Source organism: Balaenoptera acutorostrata, chromosome 2 (genome assembly GCF_949987535.1).
Source record: "Balaenoptera acutorostrata chromosome 2, mBalAcu1.1, whole genome shotgun sequence".
NCBI lineage: Eukaryota > Metazoa > Chordata > Mammalia > Artiodactyla > Balaenopteridae > Balaenoptera > Balaenoptera acutorostrata.
In genome coordinates, this window is record NC_080065.1 from 125,164,229 (window position 1) to 125,186,329 (window position 22,101).

Here is a 22,101-nt window from a genome sequence, read left to right on the forward strand (position 1 = left end):
AACCATTATCCACCTCAGGACAGGGACCACCCACCTCCCTGCCTCTCTTCCAAACTGTAAAGCTGGGCACCTCATTGCTCTCCGGAGTCCCCATTACTGTTTTTCAGAATCATCTGACTCCCCTCTCTTCCTTCTCCCACATGCACATCCATCACGTCCTACCCATTCCCTTTCTCCTGGAATACCCTCCACCCTGCTCCACTCCATCCTCGGACTAGATGTTCACTCTGGTCATTCCCCCCACCCCCAGGGTCTTTCCTCCTTCAGCCTATGCAGTTCCCAGAACAATCTTTTTTTGGCCACGTGGCATGTGGGATCTTAGTCCCCCGACCAGGGATTGAACCTGCGCCCCTGCAGTGGAAGCGTGGAGCCTCAACCACTGGACTGCCGGGGAATTCCCTCCCAGAGCAATCTTTTAAAGTCATAGCTCTGCTTTAGGAGGCCCTTCCTGCTTACCCACCCAGGGCCACTGGCCATCTATCTGGCCCCAGCCTGCCTGTTCAGGCCCAGCTCCAGTCTCCTCACAGCCCACCCTGCTCTAGGCGCCTCACCAGCCATGTCCTTAGTGCCTTTGCTGGAACAGCTCAAGTTGTTCCCCTTGCCTGGAAGTCTTTCCCCGCCTTGCCTCTCTACCTCCCATCCATTAAGGCAGGGGTCCCCAACCCCCAGGCCGTGGACCAGTACCCGTCTGTGGCCTGTTAGGAACCAGGCTGCACAGCAGGAGGTGTGTGGCCGGAGCGACTGAAGCTTCATCTGTATTTACAGCCACTCCCCATGGCTTCCATTACCACCTGAGCGCCGCCTCCTGTCAGCATTATGATGAGTTGTATAATTATTTCATTATATATTACAATGTAATAATGATAGAAATAAAGTGCACAATAAATGAATCATCCCGAAACCATCCCTCTGCCCCCGTCTGTGGAAAAATTGTCTTCCACAAAACCGGTCCCTGGTGCCAAAAAGGTTGGGGACCGCTGCATTAAGAAGTCCTATTGCTCTTGTTACTACTGATAACCATAGCTCCACCTAGTGAGCACCAGCGCCATGTCAGGTAAAAGGCGAAGAGCTTTGCGCATGATCTTAGGGTGGCCTTCATAAGAACCACGCACGATAGGTGTAATGCTCCCTGTTCTATAGCTGAGGAAACAGGCACAGAGGTGATCAACCTGCCCCAAGTCACACAGGTGGTGGAGCTGAGCTTGGAAAGGTTGGTCTTGGAAAACCTAGCTGCTTCCCAGAGCCTGCCGTCAGACTGGGTTTCTCTGCCCTGGTGGGGTGTCCTATGCTTAGCACTTTCCATAGGCAGCTGTGAGCTTCAGTGGTTTTGTGTCCATGACTGGCATGGAGTAGGCTGAGTTGAAGCTTTCTCCACCCCAGCCTGGAGTTCCTACTACCATGCCCCTTTTTCTGCTCTCCTCCCACAGATCCCACTTGCCAAGGGGAGAGCAAGATGGAGGCTGGCCCCCTGCAACTCCTGGCTTGGAGTCAGGGAAGAAGGGAAGGTTCCTGGTTCTCACTGCATTCATTGCTCAGGAACCCAATGGCATCTTAATCCATGGGGGCCTAGTTGCTGATACTTCCAGGGCCTTCAGGCATTCTTGGCTCATTCCCATCTGCACTCATCAGTTCACTCACAGACAGCCTCCCCTCCCACTCTTCAGTCTGCTCAATCTTGGTGTCTGTTTCTCCTGGGACATGGGGCCTCTAGGTGACACCAGGGTAGGGCAACTGTATGTTCTGGTTTGTCCAGGCCAGACCCTGTTTGTTCCTGATGTTCCACTGCAATTATTAATAACATCCCCTTCTACTCTGAAAAGTGTCCTAGTAGAACAATTAAATTAAATGGTCGTAACACACCAGGGTCTACTGGCTGTAGTCCCAGCCTGTCATTAACATGTTGATGACCCTGAGCAGACCATTTAGCTTTTCAGGGACCTTGCTTGCCCATCTGGAAAATGGGGATGAGGCTCTTTGGAGTGTTTCTGAGGTGACGTAAGGGTCAGCCCTGGGTCAGTGGTGCCAGCTCTCTGGCTACGGTGGGGCACAGGTCACGGGGTAGGAACTGACCTCTCGCTGTGTGGGGAGTCACGCAGGGAGTCTATGGAGTCGTGGTAAGGTGGCACAGCAGCCCTGCGCTGCTCCTCTAGGCTGTAGGCTGCCGCCCGCCGTGCCCGCGCCTCCACACACGCTGGGCTGTTGCACTTGCTGGTGCCCACTGATGACAGCATGATGCCCGACTGGGAGTCGGAGGTCAGGCTCTCAGAATGTTCCAGGCTCCACGTGTGGCTCTCATGCCTGGAGAAGCCAGGTGGGAGTTAGGTGAGGGGTCAGGAAGGGGCTGGGCAGCCCAGCATGTGTGGTCCCAGGCCCGCCCCTTCCCTGGTTCTTCATTCCATCTCAGGCTCCCTCAGCTCACTGCCCTTCACTCTGGGCTGATGTGTAACATCATAAATGTCAAACCCCGATTTTGGGAGGAGGAGAGCTGGAGGCCCGTGGATGGGTGAGCTGCAATGTGCAGAGGCCTCTTCCTTTCCTCTCTGCAACCAACCTCTCCTTAGCCTCCGTGTCTGGGACCCTTCCACTCCCATGGTCCTTAGCCACTTGCCTCAAGAGCCCAGCCCCAGTGGCCAATATATGGGGACCCTGCCTATTCTGTGCTGCTCCCCAGGGAAGAAAGGGGCCAACCATGTTCTTTCTTGAGCTGTCTGAGCCTTTGTGCTTGTGTGGACAGGCCTCCCTACCTCTGGAGAGGAGGCTAAGGTGGACGAGGTTCATGTGGAAAACCCAGGAGAGGGCATCAAATAGCTGTGGGTATTTGAGTGAGCAGGCACTTTATGCCAGATGAAGTGGTGCTGATGAGGTCCAAACAAAACCAAGGGTTAGGTGGGAGCACAGTGATACTGTTGTTCCTCTGGGGCTGGTTTAGACTAGAAAAGGGAATCCGGTCTCTTGAGGATCTGGATGTACGTTTGGTGGTGGGTTCTGGTTTGAAGCCCCCCACCTCCACCCTCCTGCTCACAGGGACCCTCAATACAGAGCCCAGCCTGGCTGGGGAGTTTGGTGTGTGTCCCCAGGCAGGTGTGTGGTGCGCATGTGCACGCCCTGAGGGTGTGCATACAGGAGTCTGCAAGGCTGCATGGGCCTTGGTGGTGCCCACCTGTGGCTGGAGGTGGGCGTGGCTGTGGAGCAGTGGTGAGAAGGAGAACAGGAGTGGCTCCCGGAGAAGGTGGTCTCCGTTTCCCTCCGGATGACATGGTCTGTGGCTGGCACATTCTTGGAGATATACTGGAACAGACAGAGGGTTTTTTTTGGGGGGGGGCAGTTAGTGACAGATGACCAAGTTGGCCCTCCTTCCTGGTGGGCAGGGGGAGTGAGGCAGTAAGCTCCAGGTTGCAGGGGTGGTGGTGGTCCACTGGATAAGCGACTCGGTGTTAGGGCAGCAATGGCCCCTGGAAATCAATCCCCCGACCTCCCTTAAGGAAGTGGGCCAAGCGAGGCTAAGTCATCCTGTTGAGGCAAGGCTAGGCTAGCAGGCAAGGCTGAGCACAGAATGGGCCGGCCGCCTCCCTGGCCCATTCTTGCAGGGGGCATAAGAAGGCGGGCTACACAGCAAGGGGTCAGAGTGGGGCCTGGGAACACCACTCACGTCTGCCATCTGGATCTCCTCAGGGTCCAGCCGGGGGTGGCTGGGCCCATTGGCCAAGCTCCGGTTCTGGTGGGCTGGACACATGTTCTGTCGAAGGTGGTTATGCATCTGCTTTCGCTGTTTTCTGCACAGGGGAAGGTGCATTAGCCTGACACCCCCACCCCCCCTCCCCTGACACACACAAAGTATGAGCTTCCCTAGCTGTTACTCCAGGGAACTAGTCTACCTGTGCCGGGACTGCCGTGGCAGTCTCCTGCTACTGCTCTTTGCTGTGCTCAGGCTGCCTTCAGCCAGGACCGCTTCAATCAACCCCCTACATCATCACTGCCAGCCGGAATTCAGCAGGACCTGAGCGTAGTGGTAATGAGCTTTGGCTCTGCTGAGAGAGCAGAACTCTACTACTTTCTAGCTGTGTAACTCTGGGCAAGTTACTTAAACTCTTCATGTTTCACTTTCCTCATCTGTAAAACGGACTGATCATCTACGCATTCCAAAGACCATTGAGGATTAAGAGTAGATAAAATATTCAAGCACAGTGCTGGCCCACTTCATTCATTCATTTATTTGGTATCTATTGGGTTTTTACTATGTGCCAGATGCTGTTTTGGAGCAGAGGAGACAGATATGGTTCCTGCCCTCATGGAGCTTGCAGGCCAGTAGGGGAGGCAGATGATAAACACATAAACAAATAAACAAACAAGATACTTTCAGCAAAGTGCTATGGAGAAAATAAAACAGGATGCTGTGGTCAGGGAGTCAAGACCTGTGGGGCTACTTCACTTCGGCACCTATTAAGTGCTCAATACATTTGTTTTGTAATCAACAAGTTTAATCATGTCACTCTCCTGTTAAAGCCCCTTCATTGGGCTTCAGAATCCTGTTTCCTCTCCCCAGCCCTGTCTCTCACTGCCCTTTCCCCACCCCAGCTTGCTGCATCCTTGGAGGGCTTGTTTCTGATCCTACACTGTGCCTCTCTGGCCTCTGGGCCTTTGCATCCAATTGCAGCACATTCTCAGCCTCTTCACCTGCTAACTCCTGCTCATCTCTCAGGCCCAGCCTAAATGCACCTTTCTCAGGGCAACCCTCCCTGCCCTCTAGCTGAGGTTACGCACCCCTGAAATACATCCTGTAACACTGGACCTCTTGCTTAGAGCGTGTGCCATGTGCCTGGTACAGGGCCTGGTGTCCAGCAGGCACTGAATGAAAGTTTGTTGAAGAAATAAGTAAATGTGAAAAAAAAATGAAAAAATAAAAAAAAATAAAAAAAAAAGAAATAAGTAAATGTGGTAGGGGTTAGAACATGGGGCTTGCTTCTCCCCCCAGCTCTTGGCCTCAATTTTCCTACATGGGCCCAGTCTCCTCCTGTGGGCTCCCTGAACCCTAAACCCCAAGGCTGGCAGGGCCTTAGACCTCATAGATAGGGGCAGCAGGAGTCAAGACCCGGGGGCTCAGTCCCCCAAATGGTGGCTATGCCCAGACTCTTGCTTTCCACATAAGAACAGATATGACAAACTCTTTCTGTACCACATCACTCTACAACCTGCAATGGCTCCCTATCATCTGTAGGATAAACCCAGGTCCCCAAGCTTGACATTCAAGGCCCTGTGGTGCCATGCAGGTTCCAGCTGTTCTTTTAGACTCGTGCACCTTTTTAAAATTGACCCCAGCCCTTTGCTCCAGCTAGCCTGGGCTGCTCAAGCTCCATGAACACAGCTGACCCTCTCCTGCATTTGTCCTTTAGCTTGCACTCTTCTACTGGAACTGTCCAGCCCCTTTCCTTGCTCCAAGGTTCTGATGCCACCTTTCCTTTGCCCAGGGGTGGCCCAACCCCGTCTTCTCTGTATTCCTGCTTGGACTGCTCCTAGGTGGAATTAGGCAGTGCCCTGTGAGGTCTCTTTTTCCCCTGAGAAGGTGCCTCCCTCTCTGTGCTTGCCCACCCCCAACACTGCCCCAGTGCCTGCCTACTTGACAGGGCAGATCCTCCCTCACAGGATCCTCTGAGGTACTAGAGGATCACACTCATTTTACAGATGAGGACTCAGAGAAGCTCGTCCGTTTCCTCAGGGTCACAGGAAATGGCCGAGCTGAATTAGAACCCAGATCTATCTTCTTCCACCACCTGGGCTTATGACCGTTCTTGCGCAGTTCTCTGGGGCCTGTCTACCCCCGCCTCTGCTCCTGCTTCTTGGCCCAGCCCTTTGGCCCCTCACCAGCTGCAGAAGGGGGCAGAGGGGCATAGGAATGGGGGAGGCTCGGCCAGGCATGGTGGGGTGGAGAGGAGAGCCTGTCCCCACAAAAGCAGTCCCTGGTTGCTCTGAGTGCCCGACAACTCACTTGGTCTTGCAGTAGGCGACCACGCAGACGATGCCCACGACCAGCAGAGCCACGCAAATGCCGGTGATAGTCAGGACCCTTTTCTGGTACAGCTCCTCGGCTTCTGCAGAGGTAGAGGGCGTGAGGGGACAGGGTGGGAGGCAGACCCGTAGAGACAGTGCTGCAGACCGTCCCCCTGCCCTGCAAACCCCGGGCTCTCTCCAGCTCAGGTGCTGCCCGGCTCCCATCCATCTCACCCCTCCCCAGCCAGTCCCCTCCCTCCTGCTTTCCTGAACTCCACCCACCTGTGGATCTCATCACAAGTGACTACCCCTGAGTTCACCTTCCCAAACCCGTGCTCTGCCTGGAGCATGTGAGTGGAAAATGCAGGGGGATGGCTGGAGGAGGTGGGATGGAGGTGAAGTTCCCAAGGTCATAGGGGAGGGCAACCCACTATGGCCTGGTGGCTGCAAAGAGCCTTGATGGGCTGGGGGAAGCTGGTCTTCATGGTGGTGAACATGCGGACCCTGGGCAAAGGCCTGGCTGGCCACTTTGGCTTCCTTAAGAAGGTGGAGAGTGGCTTGTTCTGGGCTGGAGACAGGACATGAGGCCCAGAGGCTGGACTTAGGAGGGATGCCAGGACCAGGAGCAGGGACAGAGCAGACCAGGCCCACAGAGGCGGGAGAGGGGAGAAAGGCCTTGGTTTATCCCTGCAGCTTGGTCAGGGTTGTGGCCCTGGCCCACTCCAGCTCTCCCCGTCTCTGCTTGTCAGAGACCCACGAGTGGCAGCACAGCCCCGTGGCGCCTAGGACAGCCCTTGTGCTCAAGGAGCAGCCTCCACCCTTCTGAAGGAGCTGAGCTAGGCTGGGCCTCAAAGCCCTCAAAAAGACCCAACTATCCCCTCTACCTCCCACTTTTTGGCGGGGCAACCCCTACCCTTCTAGAACAGAGAAAGCCTGGAGGAAGCAAAGGAAAAAGGTGACAGCACCAGACATGGTCAAGGCCTACAGCCTAGACACCCCACCCTTGCTCCCACTCCCATCTGCTGGCCGGCCCCTCCCCATCGCTCCCCTCCCACCAGCACAGGGATAAGTGGGGGCGGGACCCAAAGCCTTGGTGGAGCCCTGGGCAGTGTCCCTAAGCCCCCAGGCTTGCAGGGTCTCCTGTGGCAAAGGTACGCCCAGCAGCAAACACTGGGTACAAAGCCCCAGGCACACATACCTGGAGGACTGTGCTTGTCTGACACACAGACAGACCCTTCACAACAATACACACGGCTGCCACGCACGCAATCACACCCACTGACACAGTCATGCAGAGTCTTGAACAAACAGCCCTCCACCCCAGATCCCCACCTCCAGGCTCTGTGGTCCTCGTCCTGCCTCCGGTTCTCATCCCCAGCCACGCCTCAGTCCTCCACTCAGGCCTCTGTCTCCATCACTCCTCTCAGCCCGCTCTGGTCATGGTCACCAACAACCCCCCGCTGCCAAGTCTGTGGTCATTCGCTTCCCTCTCAGCAGACTCCCCCTGCTGGGCCCACTTCCCGGGATGGTCTTCCCTCCTGGGTTTCCTCCCCCTGCACTGGCTTGTCTCTCTGTCTCGGTTGCTACTTCCCCCTCTTCCATGTGGGCTGCAGGGTCCAGGCCCAGAGCTCTCAGGCTTCTTCCTCTCTCCACCTGCCCTTTCTCCCTCCGTCATCTCACCCAGACTCAGACTTGAAATGCCATCTGTACGCAGCTGAATCTCACTTTTCTCTCTCCTGCCCTGACCTCTTCCCCAGCTCCAGATTCCTACATCCAAGGGCCATGGCCAAGCAGAAGCACTGATTCCCCACCCTCGTTCCCTGCTCTTCCCATCTCTTCAGTGGCGACACCACCTTTCCTGTTATACCAGCCCCAGACCTTAGAATCATTCCTGATCTTCCCACCCACTCTGATACCTGATCCATCAGCAAGTCGTCTCAGCTCTCCCTCCCAAGTAGATCCCGGATCTGACCACTTCTTCCCATTTCCACTGCTTCCAGCTTCATCCAAGATGATGCCGTCTCTTACTCGACAGCTGCCCGCTTCTGACTGGTTTCTCTGCTTCTGTTCCTCCACACCCTGTCCCCTCACCCAGTCTATCCTCTGCCCCAAAGCCACATTGATTTCCAACCATAAAGCAGATCATTTTACTCCTCTGCTTAAAAACCCACAATGGCATCCCCCTGCAATTTGAATACAACCCAAAGCCTTACCGTGGTCCACGAGGCCCAGGGTCACCTGGTCCCTTCCTCTAGATCCCACCTGTAGTCTTCTTCCCCATGTCTGCTGTGCTCCAGAGGCACTGGCAGTCTTTCCATCCATCGAACAAGGCAGGCCCATCCACATCATCCTTAACTTGCTGTGCCCCCTGCCTCAAACACTCTCCCCCGATTGTTTGCAGGGCTGGCTACTTCTCGTCAGGTTTTAGCTCAAATGTCACCTCATTGGACAAGCCTTCCCTGGCCACTTAGCTAGAGTAGCTCCCCACCCCGGCTAGGCGCCATCCCATTTTATTTTCTGTGTAGCACTTACCCCCACCTGGTATCTTTCCTGTTTGTTGTCTGTCTCACCCTGTGAATCTGAGCGCCAGGAGGGCAGGGACTCTGCGTGCTAGATCGCCAGGGTCTGGCCAACTCGGGGGTTCAGTAGAGGTTTGTTGAGTTGGTGTGTGAATGAGTATACAGACCACCTTTACAGACAGTCACATGTTTACGTACGCTCACACTTGCCTCCGCACCCGCTGCTCATGCTCAACCCTTAACAACAAAGATGTTCCACTGCACCCCTCCGTGCGCTCACACCCTGCACTGACAGACCTAACAAGGTGTAAACATGTCAGCCCCCCAGAACAACATAGACACGCACACCTACAGATTCCCCCCCTGCACCCCCTGCCATGATCACACAGACACCACAGACTCGGCCCCTCTCCTCCCCACCCTGTCACAGCAGAGAGACAGACATACTCTTACACATAGACTTTCAGCTCCATCTTCTGAGAATAGCTGATGGTGGCTAGGTGGCCGGGGAACTAGGGCCTCCCCAAATCTGCCACGAGAACAGTCTTTTCATAACTGCAGACTCTGCACACATCTGGGGTCTGACCCCACCGAAGGCTCAACCCCTCTGAGCCCCTGCATCTCTCCTGCTATATGTGTGGACCAGGGTGGAGCCTCCCAGCACAAAGCCAGAGAGCTGGGAAGACTGACCCCTCAAAGTCCCTTCCTGCCCAAGGCATCTTCCAGGGGCCAGAGGACAGTCACGAGTGGGACGTGAGGTTCTGAGCTGGGAGGCAGGAAGGCAGGCACCAGAAGCCAGCCCACCATGGACCCTTGCTGGTGTTGCCCACAAACACATGTGCCACTGTGGGGACGGATCATGACGGGAGTAACAGCCTCAAGCAGATGGCAAAGCCTGGCAGACAAACACGGGGCAGGCGGCAGAGACAAATGGGTGTTATCAGCTGCCAGCCTGGTGAAGAATGAAAAGCAATGGAAATGGAAATGGGAAAAGGAAGGAGGATTAAGGTCAAATTGAAAGGGATGCCTCTCTGCACAGTTCTCCAAACCAGGATTCTGTGGCTTTCAGACACCTGCTCTCCGAGGGCTCGTCTGGCCAACCCACTGGGTTGCACACAGCTCAGGGGTCCCGCTCCCCTCAGAGTACCCTGGCGACTGGCCCCAGGCAAGGGGGCACTACTGTACACGGGGGCGCAGTCTGAACGCCAGGGTACTCTGCTCTTCATGAGCTTTTCTTGTCTCCCCCAAACCAATGTAGTTTATTACAGGACATCCTGATGGGGACAGGGGGATTTTTGAAATCATCCCTTTTCCATCTGGGGGGAAAGGAAACCAAACATCCAGCACACATGGTGTCAGAGGCTGTGGAGAGGGGCTGTGTGGATGGCGCTGACCGATACATAGAGGCTCCGTACCCTTTAGTTCAAATCCAAGGTGCTCTGGCAGTGCAGAAGAAAGGAGGGTCAGAGAGGGGAAGGGATGGAGGGAGAGATACAGATAGAGAGAGATGGGGGAGGGGGCGGGAGAGAGAGAGAGAAACGTTGGTCAGGACTCTTCAGACACCAGCAGCCAGCCTGTGAGGTGAAAGCAGGTTAGTGGTGTCCCCTCCCAGCCTCCTGAGCCCCTTCCCTGGCACCCAGTCCCCAGGAGCCCTTGATTGGGGTAGAGAGAGGAAATGTTAGGATCAGCAGGCAGGGCAGGTTCTTTAGAGATGAGCTGTGGGGTTAGTACCTGGTGGGGAGGCAGAGGCGCAAGAGTCAGTTGGCAGATGTCCCCAGGGAGGAAAGGTGAGTGGGGGCAGGGGGCGGAGGAGTCCCCATCCTCCCCCTCCCAGCTCCAGTGCCAGGCCTTCGACCCTTTCGAGCCCGTCCTGGAGACAGCTTGCTCAGCCTGAGCTCATTCATGGGGCCCTTCTTTCTGTTCAGAACTAGGGCTTGGGGTACCCAGACCGGCCCCTTGTCCCTGTCCTGCCCCCATGGGCCTCACTGGCCTGCCCATCTCCTAGGAGCCAGGCATGGAGGCTCAGAGTTTGTGTGGAGCAGGACTGGGGAGGGGAAGAGGCCCCAGGCAGCAGGTCACTTCTCCACTTGACACCCCCAACACCCTAGAAACCTGCAGGGGCTAGGCCTCGGGTCCCAGCCTGATCACACGACTTAGGAAAGCAAACTGCAACTTGGAGAAAGAGACGAGTGGGTTCACCTGTAGAACACCTGTGCCCCCTAAATGGCAGCCAATTGCACTCTTTGAAGGTGGATCATGTTGTAAATGTGCAAATTCACGGGTCTTCAAGGTAGACACCCAGGCCATCGAAGGGTTGGATAAAAGGGCCCTGCCCAAGGGTCAGCTCTGTCACTGACCCGCTTTGCGACCCCATAGTACCCCGCCTATCTGGCTCTCAGTCTTTCATCAGTTAAATGGGGATCAGGCCTGGCCACGGGATCTCTGAGGTCTGCAACTCAGCTGTCCTTCAGAATCATCCAGACCAATGGAACCAGGCTCTGGGGTGGGAGCCCAGAAATCTCCCCAGTGCTTTTGAAAAGCTCACCTACCATTCTAAGGTAACAGCCAGCACCTGATTGCAGGCCTCGAGTCTCAGTTTTGTCCCTAGTTTGCTGTGTGCATGTGGGCAAGTCATACATAGTCTCTGTTTCCTCATCTGTCAAAAGTGCCTGTACACAGTGAGAGCAGAAACTAACACATTTTAAATCAACTAGACTCCAATAAAAATTAAAAAAAAAAAAGACAGGCGAGGCGGTGTGCAAGGGCTTGCTTCACTGCCTCCGCACGTGCACAGCAAGTTCCGCTAGACCCAGGCAGGAGGTGGAATTGTGGTCTGATGTTCTCATCTCCTGCAGAGGGAGGGGAGCACGGGGACATGAGTAGGAAGTCCTGTGCACTGTCTAGCTCTGGATCTCTCCCCTGCTTCCTGATAGGGATTCCAGAGGGTTATGCAGTTGGAAAAGGGCAAGAGAGTAGGATGGCTCTGACTGAAAGAGCCTTGAGGAAGATCCTGGGGCTCTGACCCCCAGTTCCATGCAGAGACCACACCCTCGAAGCACAAACCCCAGCTCTTCTAAACATGAGCCCTTCTGTGCACTCCTGTTAAATCTGAGGTTGCGGGTGATCTTGAATGTGGTTTCTTTGCAGTCTTATGCTTACTGCTTGGAGGTACGAGTCACCATAAGCACAGCAAGTCCACTCCTCTCCCAGGGCTGGGAGCAGGGCTGGCCAGCTGTGCTAAGCAGGCAGTAAAAACTTGACAAACTGAAAGGGTCCTCGGGGGCAACTCTCACTGAGCAGTTAATCCTGTAGCCCCAGGGACCCTCCAGGCAGCTCGAAAGAACTCACAATGTTTGGATATCCAGCCAGGTTCCCCACAGAGAACAGCCCAGCTTGACCACAGCACCCCAGACACTAAGAGAACTGTGGTTCACAGAGCTGGTCTGGGCTCCACTTTTGGTGGCGTTTGTATTAGATGAGGCAGCCCAGTAGTGCTAGGACACTTTCCCAAGGTCACATAGCCAATTAGAAGGCGGAAGGGAGACTGGAGGCCAGGTCTCTGGTCTCTTGGGGCTAAGCCATGCCTATTCCTGCCCATTGAGTCCCTGGGCAGACCTGACTGGCTAGTCCTCAGGACAGTGACCATCTGGAGAAGTGAGCAGGGCTCCCAAAGCCATTAAGAGTTTTCTCCTGCATCACTCCTCTGGGAACCAACTAGTAGCAGCAGCAGCTTTTGGGACTCCTGCCTGGCCTCCCCTTTGAGTCAAAGGCCAGTACTGTTTTGGGTGGACAGTGGTGGCTGGCAGGACTGGTGATGTCACTGAGAAGTCACTAAAAGGCAGCCCTGCTTCCCTCTCCCCGGGGATGGATTCTGAGGGGCCTGCAGCCATGTCAGCCCCAGCAAAAAACAAAAACAAAAACACCCCAAAAACCCAAAATCAAAAAAACAGTCTCCCGCTCATCATATTCACTGACTGCCACTCAGCCAGGATGGAGTGATACCACCGAGTCACAGATGGGTCCTACTGAACAGAAATTTGCATACTGACCAGTAACCATGGCAGCCTGATGCTGGCTGGACTCCCAGCAGGGCCAGGCTTATCAGACAACAGGCAAAGTCTTCATCCTGGACATGTCCTACGACACCTGGTCACAGGCACCTGGACAAGGAGGCCCTGATGTTGACCCCAGAGCATGTGCTTTTGTGCTTGTGTGTGTGCGAGCAGGTGTCAGCACATGTGTGTTTGTGTGCAAGTGCAGGCATGTGTTTGTGTGTGTGTGTGCAGGTGTGCGTGCTCTTGTATATGGTGGGTATCCAGGTGTACAAGTTTTGACTCTTGGGAAGTAGAGGGGCTGTCAAGGGAAGAAGGAGAAGCTTTAAAGGGCTACTGCGGCTGCAGGCTCTGTTTCCGTGGCCTCCGCAAAAGGTAACCTGGTCTAGAGGCTGTCCGGGCAGAGGGGGAAGGTCAGACACTTTGCTCAGGATGTGCTGGGAGTCAGCCTCCAGGGGACTGATGCTGCCCCTCTGGCCTCCACTCCCACGCCAGCAGTAGCTGGAAGAGGAGCTCAGCTGTGTTCAAACAACAGCAGGCCCTTGACTAAGCCCTTGGTGTGCATCACTTCACTTCATCCTCACAGCAACCCTAAAGGCATAAATGCCACTATCCCCATTTTACAGATGAGAAAACAAAATCAGAGAGGTTAAATGAGGCCCCAGAACAGTAAGCTCAGCTGCTGGCAATTTTATTCAGGTCCATCTGAATCGAAGCCTGAACACTTAAGTTAGCATTTTTCACTCCTTTGTCAATAATTATCTGATAGAGCAGTGCATGAAGTGCTCTGGGCGAAGTGCTTGAAGAGTATAAATCCTTTACCAAAAGGTACCAGCAAGGATCCCAGTAACACTAGGCAGAAAGGCTGCATTTCCAGGCTCTCTTCTGGGCTCCCGGGGCCCTGCTGACCCTCCCAGAAGATCTGAGCTGCAAGCTGAAGCAGCCCAGCTGGCAGAAAAGCTTGGACAGTGGCCGAGTTTTGGAGGCTCTGCTGCTCAGATTCAGGATGGGCTGGGACTCCCTGTCCAGAACAGTCCCATAAGCTAGGGGGGCTCTGGGCTTAAGGGTGAAAAGGAATAGGCTCTCCATTGCCTCTCTCCCCAGGTCCTCAGCCCCACCTGGCTGCTCTGCCCTCCTGACCTACGGTCCTCCAATGGGGCTGGATCTGACTCTGCAATTCTTCCTGGAGCCTGGGCTCTGGAGAGTTCTGTTGGGCCACGTGCCCACAGGCTCTGTTCTTATCCCCATGGCCTTCCTCCCTGGCCTCCAATGGGAGGGGCCTGAGGACAGCACTGCCCCCAACACTCTATTAAGAGAGTTGACCACCTGGGCTGACCAGCCCCGACCTCCCTGGCGCCTCTCCTCTTCGAATCTTGGCTTCCAGGTTCCTGTGCAGGGAATGTCTAGGCTTTTGTGCTGTGGTCTGAGAAGGATTGGAAGGCTCCTTTCTCTACCCTGAGCCCCAAACCCCTTTTCTCTAAGGGCTACCTAAACGGCCCCCTGGGTCCCTCCCTCCACCTCTTCATGCCCAGGCACCATCAATCTAGTTCTAATCCCTCATGGGACCCATCTGTCCTCCCTGGAGAGGAGGAGGTGGGTGGTGGGGCGAGCAGGGGCCTAGCGTGCTCTGGAGGATGGGGGACACGGTCCCGCCTTGCAGGCCAGTGGACCGCTGGGCCCCAAATGCAGTCCATGGCCAGCCTGGGGCTTTCTGCTCTGCTCCACCTCCACCTGATTGCACTTGAAGGCACTGCTCCCAGCCCCCAATAAAACACACCACAGTTAGGGCCTCATCTTTCAGCTCCAGGGGTCACACTTTTCTCGGCAGACTGTGCAAGCCAGAAAGCTCCAACTTCAGAGATGGAAGAAAGGAAGGGAATGAAGTCCTGGATGGGGACTGAGACCAGAGAGGGCCTGGAGAGAGTCACCAGTTACCCCTTGATTCCTTCTTCCCTCTATGCCTTAGTATTTGCGGCAACCCTCACCCCTGCTCCAACATCTAGTTGCACAGATGTCTCTGGTCTTCATGGAAACCACTGCCCTGGGACCTGTTTTCCCTCAATCCCCCTTCCCCACTCTCCCCCATCACCCCAAATCAAACCAAAACAAACTCTGGCCAGATGGAAAGGCAGGCTTTCTGAGAACTTGTTTCTCTCAAACACACGAGCGCGCATGTGCACACACTCATTGCCTGGCCCCACCAACAGCCTGACATCCTCAGACAGGCTCTCAGAGGCAGGTGAGGGCTCTGCAAATGCTTCTTCCCATCCTGGCCAGGCTGCCTGACCCCAGTGGTGAAGAGGCCTGAGCCTGGCTCTGAGCAGCTGCAGAGGGAATTCAGTGTTACTGCGACCAGGCAGTACAGCACCATGAGGCAGGGGGTGTATCAGTCTCCTCTTTGTGAAACCGAGCAGGACCCTGCAGGTGCTTCCCCAGGAAAGACCCCCCAGTGACCCCTGCCTCTTGTTTGTAGAAAAGCTTTAGCCTCCTAGGCCTTTCTCCTGGAGTTCCAAAGAGCAGATTTAATCAGAGAAGTGAGAAAATGCAGAAACAAAGGAAAGCAAACGAGACAAAATAATAAGAGTTTAGCCATAAAACAAAGTCAAGGACCTTTGGTATATCCTTGAGTTGTTTTGCAGATACTAAAACCCCACCAGGTGTTAGAAGTTAACTACATGATGACCACCCCCAGCCCTAGGCTGATTGGAACCAGAAGGTTGATGATTGAGATTCCTGAAACATCACCCTGTTACCTCACCATCAACCAATCAGAGGACTGAGCATGAGCTGATCACGCACCTCGTGACCCCACCCTCCCACAGTCTTTAAAAACCCTTCCCATGAGCCCCTCGTATTCTTTGCTTCACACCTTACAACTAGCGCTGTTCTTTCTTTCACCTCTATCCGGTTTAGTAGGTTAGCTTTGCTGCGTGTTTGGCATAGGGGACCCAAGTTTGGTTCAGTAACACGCACAGGTTTCTGATGAGGACTGAGAGGAGCCTAGGGCAGCCCCCCGTGTTTCCCGGCCCACCCCAATCTCTCTAAGCAAGGCCCCATCCTTCCCACGGGGTGGGGGGTAGGGTGGGGGAAGAACTGTCAGTTACCAGGGAAGGAAAGAAATAGAAGAAAGAGACATACTGGAGAAGTTGACCATTGCGAACTGCTGACACCTGTCCCCGGTGTATCCCACAGGACACCTACCAAAAGAAAGAAAACCAGAAAGAGAGAGCCAGGATAGCAAGACATAGGCATTGCAACACCCCGGCACGGGCTCCTGCCAATGCCAGCTGGGTTCCTTGCCACTGTTACCATTTGTACCGGCCTTGCCACTCTGCCCCTTACCTGCAGCCCTGAACTTTAAACCCAAGGATTAGGCCAAAAATGAAAAAGCAAAACAAAAGAACTAACAAACCAAAATACAAAAAAGAAACAAAACAGCCAAAGATCAAAACAACCAACACCCCTGGCCCTATGTCCTACAACGGGGTGAGGAGTGGGGGGGGACTGCACCCGGAAGCTTTCTAAGGAGCAGGGACTCGTGTTTGTATCTTCAAACATACTTTGCTTAGGATCTGGCATGTACAATCGCAAAGGCAGTTTCTCCAAACATCTCTGTCCGAAGAATCCGTTTGGACATCTGGAGAAGGAAAAGGGGAAAAATCACAGAACAAACTGGCATCATCCGCGAGGCTTAGGTTAGAAATCAAAGTGCACAGTGATGAATGAGAAAACCAAGTCGAGCGCTGGGGCACACTCGTTGCTGAAGGGGCTGGAGTCGGGGCTGGGTGGAGGGCTCGGAAATCTCCTTCAAAATCTCTCTAATAGATGTAGCTCCAGGTGGTGGGGAAGCGGGGGAGGGGCAGGGAAGAGGATGATTTGGGGAAGCAGGGTGGGGAAATTGGGAACTTACTGCCTAAAGGTCCTAATGGTCATTGAGACTTCCCTTCTGACCTGCCTGGGGCCCCGTGAAGCCAGAATTGTAGACCCTTGGTGCCAGGCAGTCAGTAGGCTGGGGGGCTGGGAGTCTCCTGGAATACCAAGTTCTGGGGAGCCATTCCTTCCAAGCCCTACCAAAGGGTTCTCTCCAGGGCCCTGGGCAGGTTTTCTCATCCATGAAACAGACCCCAGAAAGCTCAAAGGAGAACTTGGGAATGCTGTTCCCAGACTGTGTGCCTACAACAAAAGGGGCCTTGGAGATGTCTCATCTGTTCTTTCAAAGAGGGTTCTGTGGCCAACTAAGCTTAGGAAATCCATTCCCAGGCTTTCTTGTAGAGTTGCAGTGCACGCTAGCACATGAAAGGCTATGAAAAGTTTTGTAGGAGGAAAGAGCTGAACTTTCCACTATGTTCCAAATTTGTTTGACCTTGGAAGTTGTTTTTTGAGGAATACTTGTGAACAGACGGTTTGGGGAAGGCTGCCCTAGAGCAATATACACGGGAAAAGCTTATGGGGAACAGGTGAGGGTGGAGAGAAGCCTGAATTACCAGCATCCCGAAGCTGGTGGGCTGAGGGCAGGTGTGGGGCATCTGGCCTCAGGTGGCAAGAATCACGGTGGTGGGGTGGGGGCGGGGTGGGGGCGGGGCTGAAGCCTGTTCCGCATCAGGGGGCCAACTGGCTGCCTGGGACACCTGCCCTTTCCCCACGACCTGCTCCTCCATCACTGCCTGGCTCGAGCGGGAGTTCATTCTCCCACGTTGCCTCCTGCAGAGAACCACCCACTCCCATCTCCCTGACCTTGTCCTTAACCCCCAAGGTCCACTTCCTTCTGCTCCCTGGCTGCCGCTCTCCCCTCGAGTCCCTGTCTTGTAGATTTCTGGGAGACATGCCCAGCACTTGTACTCTCTTCTGAACCCCAGCAAGGCCAGATACTTAAGGGAAGCTTACAGATAGGGCCAGACTGACCCTCCCGCACCGCCCCCTACTCAAAGATGGGTCTATGCTCTTCTGCCTCTTCTAAATTAGGAAATTAGGTAAGCCCATCACCAGCGTCCCCTCAATAACAGGTCCAATGACCTTAATCAGTAAACTTCCCCAAGAGGTGAATGTACTCTAGCATTCTAGTGTAATGTATACCAACCATCAGTAGCCCCTTGAACTTATAGGGGGTGATGGCGATTAACTGTGATAGACCCTCACAAAAACCCTGTGGCCTCCAATCTAGCCTGGAGGATTGGGAGTGGTTGATGAGCAGATAGCTGGAGTCTCTCTGGGCCTTACTGTGTCTCCCTCAGGGGAGGCAGGAGGCTGGTCCTTGTAGCCGGGGCAGTGTGTGTGCAGGTATGCCTGGCTAATGAATGGCAGTGGAGGGGGGGGAAGTGTGTCTGGAGAAGGGGGAGAGCCTGCACGTGAAGCTGATGCATGCTCATCCTGTTGAACAGGGTGGCTCGGAGGAGGAGGCTACAACTTTGTCAATATGTCCTTTTCTGATCCCTCGCCCTCGTCCCCAGTCATCCCAGCCCAGGAAAATGGAGGCAGTGGCTAAGGCTTTTCGACCAGCTCCACTCAGGCTCAGCCCTTCCTCCTCAGCTCTCGGAAACTGATTCCACTTGGGATGGGACTAGAGGCGCAGGAGTGGCTTTTCAAGCAGCAGCATCGTTGGGGGTGGACGAGAAAGACCCAGGACGTTGCCAAAATGACTCTTGCAATCAGGAATAAGAAAGAGATAGGCTTGACTGTGTCCAGTGTCTTGAGATTAGCCTGGCTCCTGGAGACAGGAAGAACCTGTGTGTGTGTAAGAGAAAATGGGGAAGTGCGGGGGCAGGAGGGGACAGAGGGGAATTTATTCCCACTGCTGAGAGGATGCTTTCCTGTGGCTCTTGGAGACGAGGGTAATTGAGCACATCCCTGCGTTCCCGGCCCCACACCCAGCCTGGACTACCCCGACTCTGTCCTCGTATTATTCGTGGCCACAGAGTTGCACAGCTCCAGGTGGTGCTGTGGACACCGTGTACAACACGAACAAGCCCCCTGGAGTTGTGCGATATAGTCCTAACCTTCCTGCCCTGGGAAAGTGCCCACTGGCTGAACAAAGGAGAAGGTGGGGGGATGGGCACTGCACGGGGCTGGGAGGACTAACACCTGTGCTGCTCCTCAGGCACTAGCTCCTTTCACGGGGCTTTTGGACACTCCTGTTCTCTCGTTAGCGCTGCTTGTTGAGGATGAGCCACGTCCAGGAGGCTGGGGCTTCCCTAGGGAAGGCTCTGGGGGAGGGCCTACAGCCTCTCTACCCTGCTGCCAGGACCTGGTAACAGGGTACAGGCTACATTAGCCTATCGACCAGGAGCAGGGCCTGAACTTGGTGTGGGTGGCTGGCTGGTAGTGAGTTCCCACTCAAACAGGGATTGACCCCCTGAGTTTCAGGGACACGGGACAGATTAGGAGTGGCAGGTAACAGGCTTCCCAGCCCTTCCCCCCAAGCTGTTATCCTTGACTACGGGAAGGTCTGTGCTCAGGGCTGGAGAAGAGCAGGGGTGAGAGAGGGGCAGAGAGGAGAGCCCACGGGCTGCATCTGGGGTGACAGGCTGGGACTCTGCCTCCCCGTTTTCCCACCCCACCCCCCGGGCCTCAGTTTCTCCTTTTGGTAGCCTGGGGATAATGCCATGTGTGCTGCCCTCACCCAGGGGAGAGGGAGGATGAAGGATGAGGGTGTGCCCCGGGCACTGGAGGGAGTGAAGGGTCTTCTGGCCTCATGAGGGGTGTGAGTGGAGAGGATGAGCAGGCAGATGGGCATGGGATGGGGGAAATCACCTGGACATGGGAGCAGAGGGGATGGGGGGTGAGCTGATGGGAAAGGGAGGCATGCCACTGGTATGTGCACAGGGCTGGAAAGAGAGTCTTGTTCTGTCATCATCCCCTGAACCAGTCCCCAAGAGTCACGCACCAACCGTGCTCTATAAAAACACGGAGAGAAGAGGAGAAAGCAGCAAGAGGAAGTGCAGAGGCCCCTGTCTGGCCCAGACAGGAGGCGGTCACCTTGATTTGGACCCCCGTTTTCAAATCCCCCTAAGCTTTCCTTTTTTAAAACAAAATTCAGTATCAGTGACACTGTTTCTTTTGGCTCTGAATTCTAGAAAAACAGGAGGGATGGAGTGTGCCTGCTTTCCAACACTCCCCGCAGGGCTCTGAACCAATACACAACAAGTGTCAGAAAACCAGGAAGGAAAACTGATTTTTGTAGAAACTGGAATGAAACTGACCAGTCTAGTTTCATTATCCAAGCTAAGCGGAAATGCAAAAAAATCAAAATAAAAAGTAAACAAACAGCACAAATGGTACGACGTGAGTTCCGTTTCCTAAGTTCTTTCCTTTTTATTCCATGCATTCCATTCAGGGTGTCATCAGGAACCCCAAGAGGCCTACCCCCCTTCCCTCCCAGCTCACCCACCCCCAGAATGGCCTCTGGGTTCTGCCCTGCCCCCCTCCCCCCTGCCCTTCTCCAGCACAGCTGTGAGGACCTGCCCTCCTGATTGCAATCCCCGCCAGGGATGCCCCTCTCCCCTGAGGGCTCAGGGCATCAGGGAAGTTGGTTCCAGGAGCCCTGGCTGGGGCTGACCCAGGACAGGCTGAAATGGGGAGGTGGTGGTTCTGGGTACCAAGCTCAGGTTCTAAGCAGTGAACCCCAGTTGCCCTGGTGGGGAGGGGAAACAGGACAGCATCTTCACAGTGGCTCAGGCTCCTGCCCTCTGCTCCTCTCAGACTTAGCTGGGCGGGACCCAGAAAGTCCTAGGGGTACAGCCTTGCTGGCAGGGCCCCCTGGGAATCCTATAGCTCACTACTCTTTCCCACACTAAACTCTGGCACTGGAGTCCTGGGTCCCATGGCCCTCCTCAGCCCTGACACCTGTCCCGGGTGGCTGAAACCTTTTCTGTCTGGAGCCAGTGACAATGCTGGATCCCTTCAAGGTTCTGGGATCCAAGGGGCTAGGGAAGAAGAGAGGCCTGGTGTGTATGTGTTTGTTGTGGGGGACAAGAAGAAGGGGTCCAGGGCTGGCCCATCTCTGTGAGGTATTCCAGAATGCTTATGCATTTCTATAGATCTATTCCAAAGTGCTCAGAGCATTTTCAAGGCTAGAATGTTCCCCAGGGTCTGTGGCACTAATGTGGCAGCTTCCTAGAGGCAGAAAGAGAGAGGAAGGATGAGGGGCTGAGTCTGGACTGAGAACTTCCCTGGGGGACATGCTGTTGCTTTTGGGACTGTCCCTTGAGATTCAGGATGGGGGAGGCCAGAAGGCGGATGGCAGCAGGTGAAAGGTGGAGCCGAGGTGGATGCTGGCAAAGGAGGCCAGCTGGAGCAAGAGGCACCTCAGCTCACCCAGCACTGAGGGGAGGGCGTGAAGGAGGTGTGGCCCCTCGTTATCACGCTGTGAGGTGGAGGGGTCTTTGGCCAAGGCTGTAGTCAGGAGGGAGATGCAGCTCTGGAGCTGGAGGCCAAAGGCAGGAAAGCTGAGGAGCGCTGAATCTGACCTTATCTGTGGGGAGGGCAAACGCCTGTCTCCGTGAATCTTCATCAGTACTGTGCTGGCCCTTGCCCAGATGCCATGGCAGTGGGGCAGCTTTGGCACACCGCCAGCGCCCTAGGCTTGGGCTGCTTTGAAACCCAAAGTTGTGAACTAGGCCTCCCTCCCTCTACTCAGGATCCGGCCAGAACCTGTGCTGCCCTCACCAAGCTCCCCTACCTGTTCCTTGCTCACCCACCAGAGAATCTGTCAAGGGGGCAGTGGGGGCCCGGCTCCCAGAAGATGTGGCTGGGCCTGAACAAGCCCTCCCTGATCACTGTGCTCCCACCTATCCTGTTTGCTAAGGGTGGGGAGCAGGGGGTCCTCAGCTCCTGGGAGTTCCTTCGGGGCAGCTCTTGGGGGGAGGCAGAGTCCCAACGTGAGCTTTTCCTCAACCCTGACCTCCCCCACTAGCCACACCCGGAGTGATGTCCTTGCTGGTGGCCCTTCACTCCCCAGAGAGGGGCGAGGGACTGAAGTGGCACAGGCAGCGGCCAGGGCATAGCACTGGGGTCCTGCTGGGCAGGGAGAAGAGCCAGGTCCTGAGGCGAGCACTGGGGGCAGAGCCCTCTTCTTCCCCCAAGGCTATAAGAGCAGAGCTCAGCTAGCAAGGGCTCTGGGACGTGTGCCCTACCTGACCCTGCCAGGCTCCTCACTGCTGGGGAAGATGCACCCTGGGCAATGTTCATCAGAACAAAGTTTGGAAAGTTGCTGAGAGATGGGGAGGGGAAGAGAGAGAGAGAGAGAGAATCCAGTGCCCCGGGCATAGACTGGTCTCGCCATCTCCCTAGAAGGTGTTGGTGAAAGGGTGGACGTTGGAAGATGGGGTGGGTAGGGACCTGGGAAACTGGGACTGCAGAAGCCCTGAGCCCTTTAGAGATTACATGTCCCTGTATTCCAGGAAAGGGCTAGGAAGTGGGGCAAACCTCCCTGTCTACACCCCTTGGAGACCCCTTATTAGTATCTTGAAGCTCACTTTTCCTAGAGCCCTCCACTTCTGCCCCAGCCTCTCTCCCCCTGCTCTTGCCCCCATGCCTGCCCCCACTGGTGA

General features: G+C 55.1%; 1 protein-coding gene across 5 annotated transcripts in view; it reads right to left on the reverse strand.

The window, feature by feature from the left end:
- NRG2 (neuregulin 2) overlaps positions 1-22,101 on the reverse strand; it is a 181,203-nt gene that overhangs the window by 2,793 nt on the left and 156,309 nt on the right. For 2 of the 5 annotated variants that reach the window (XR_009007302.1, XM_057541753.1), the window contains exons 5-10: positions 15,695-15,753; positions 9,920-9,943; positions 5,984-6,086; positions 3,650-3,773; positions 3,161-3,288; positions 2,071-2,298 (exon numbers count right to left, since the gene is read on the reverse strand). Coding sequence is in view for 4 of the 5 variants with exons in the window: in XM_057541753.1 (XP_057397736.1) it covers positions 2,071-2,298; positions 3,161-3,288; positions 3,650-3,773; positions 5,984-6,086; positions 9,920-9,943; positions 15,695-15,753 (666 nt within the window). In the remaining variant the exon portion in view is untranslated. Of the gene's footprint in view, positions 1-2,070; positions 2,299-3,160; positions 3,289-3,649; positions 3,774-5,983; positions 6,087-9,919; positions 9,944-15,694; positions 15,754-16,116; positions 16,194-22,101 lie in introns of all 5 variants that reach the window. The other 3 variants (XM_057541756.1, XM_057541755.1, XM_057541754.1) reach the window with 3 other exon arrangements.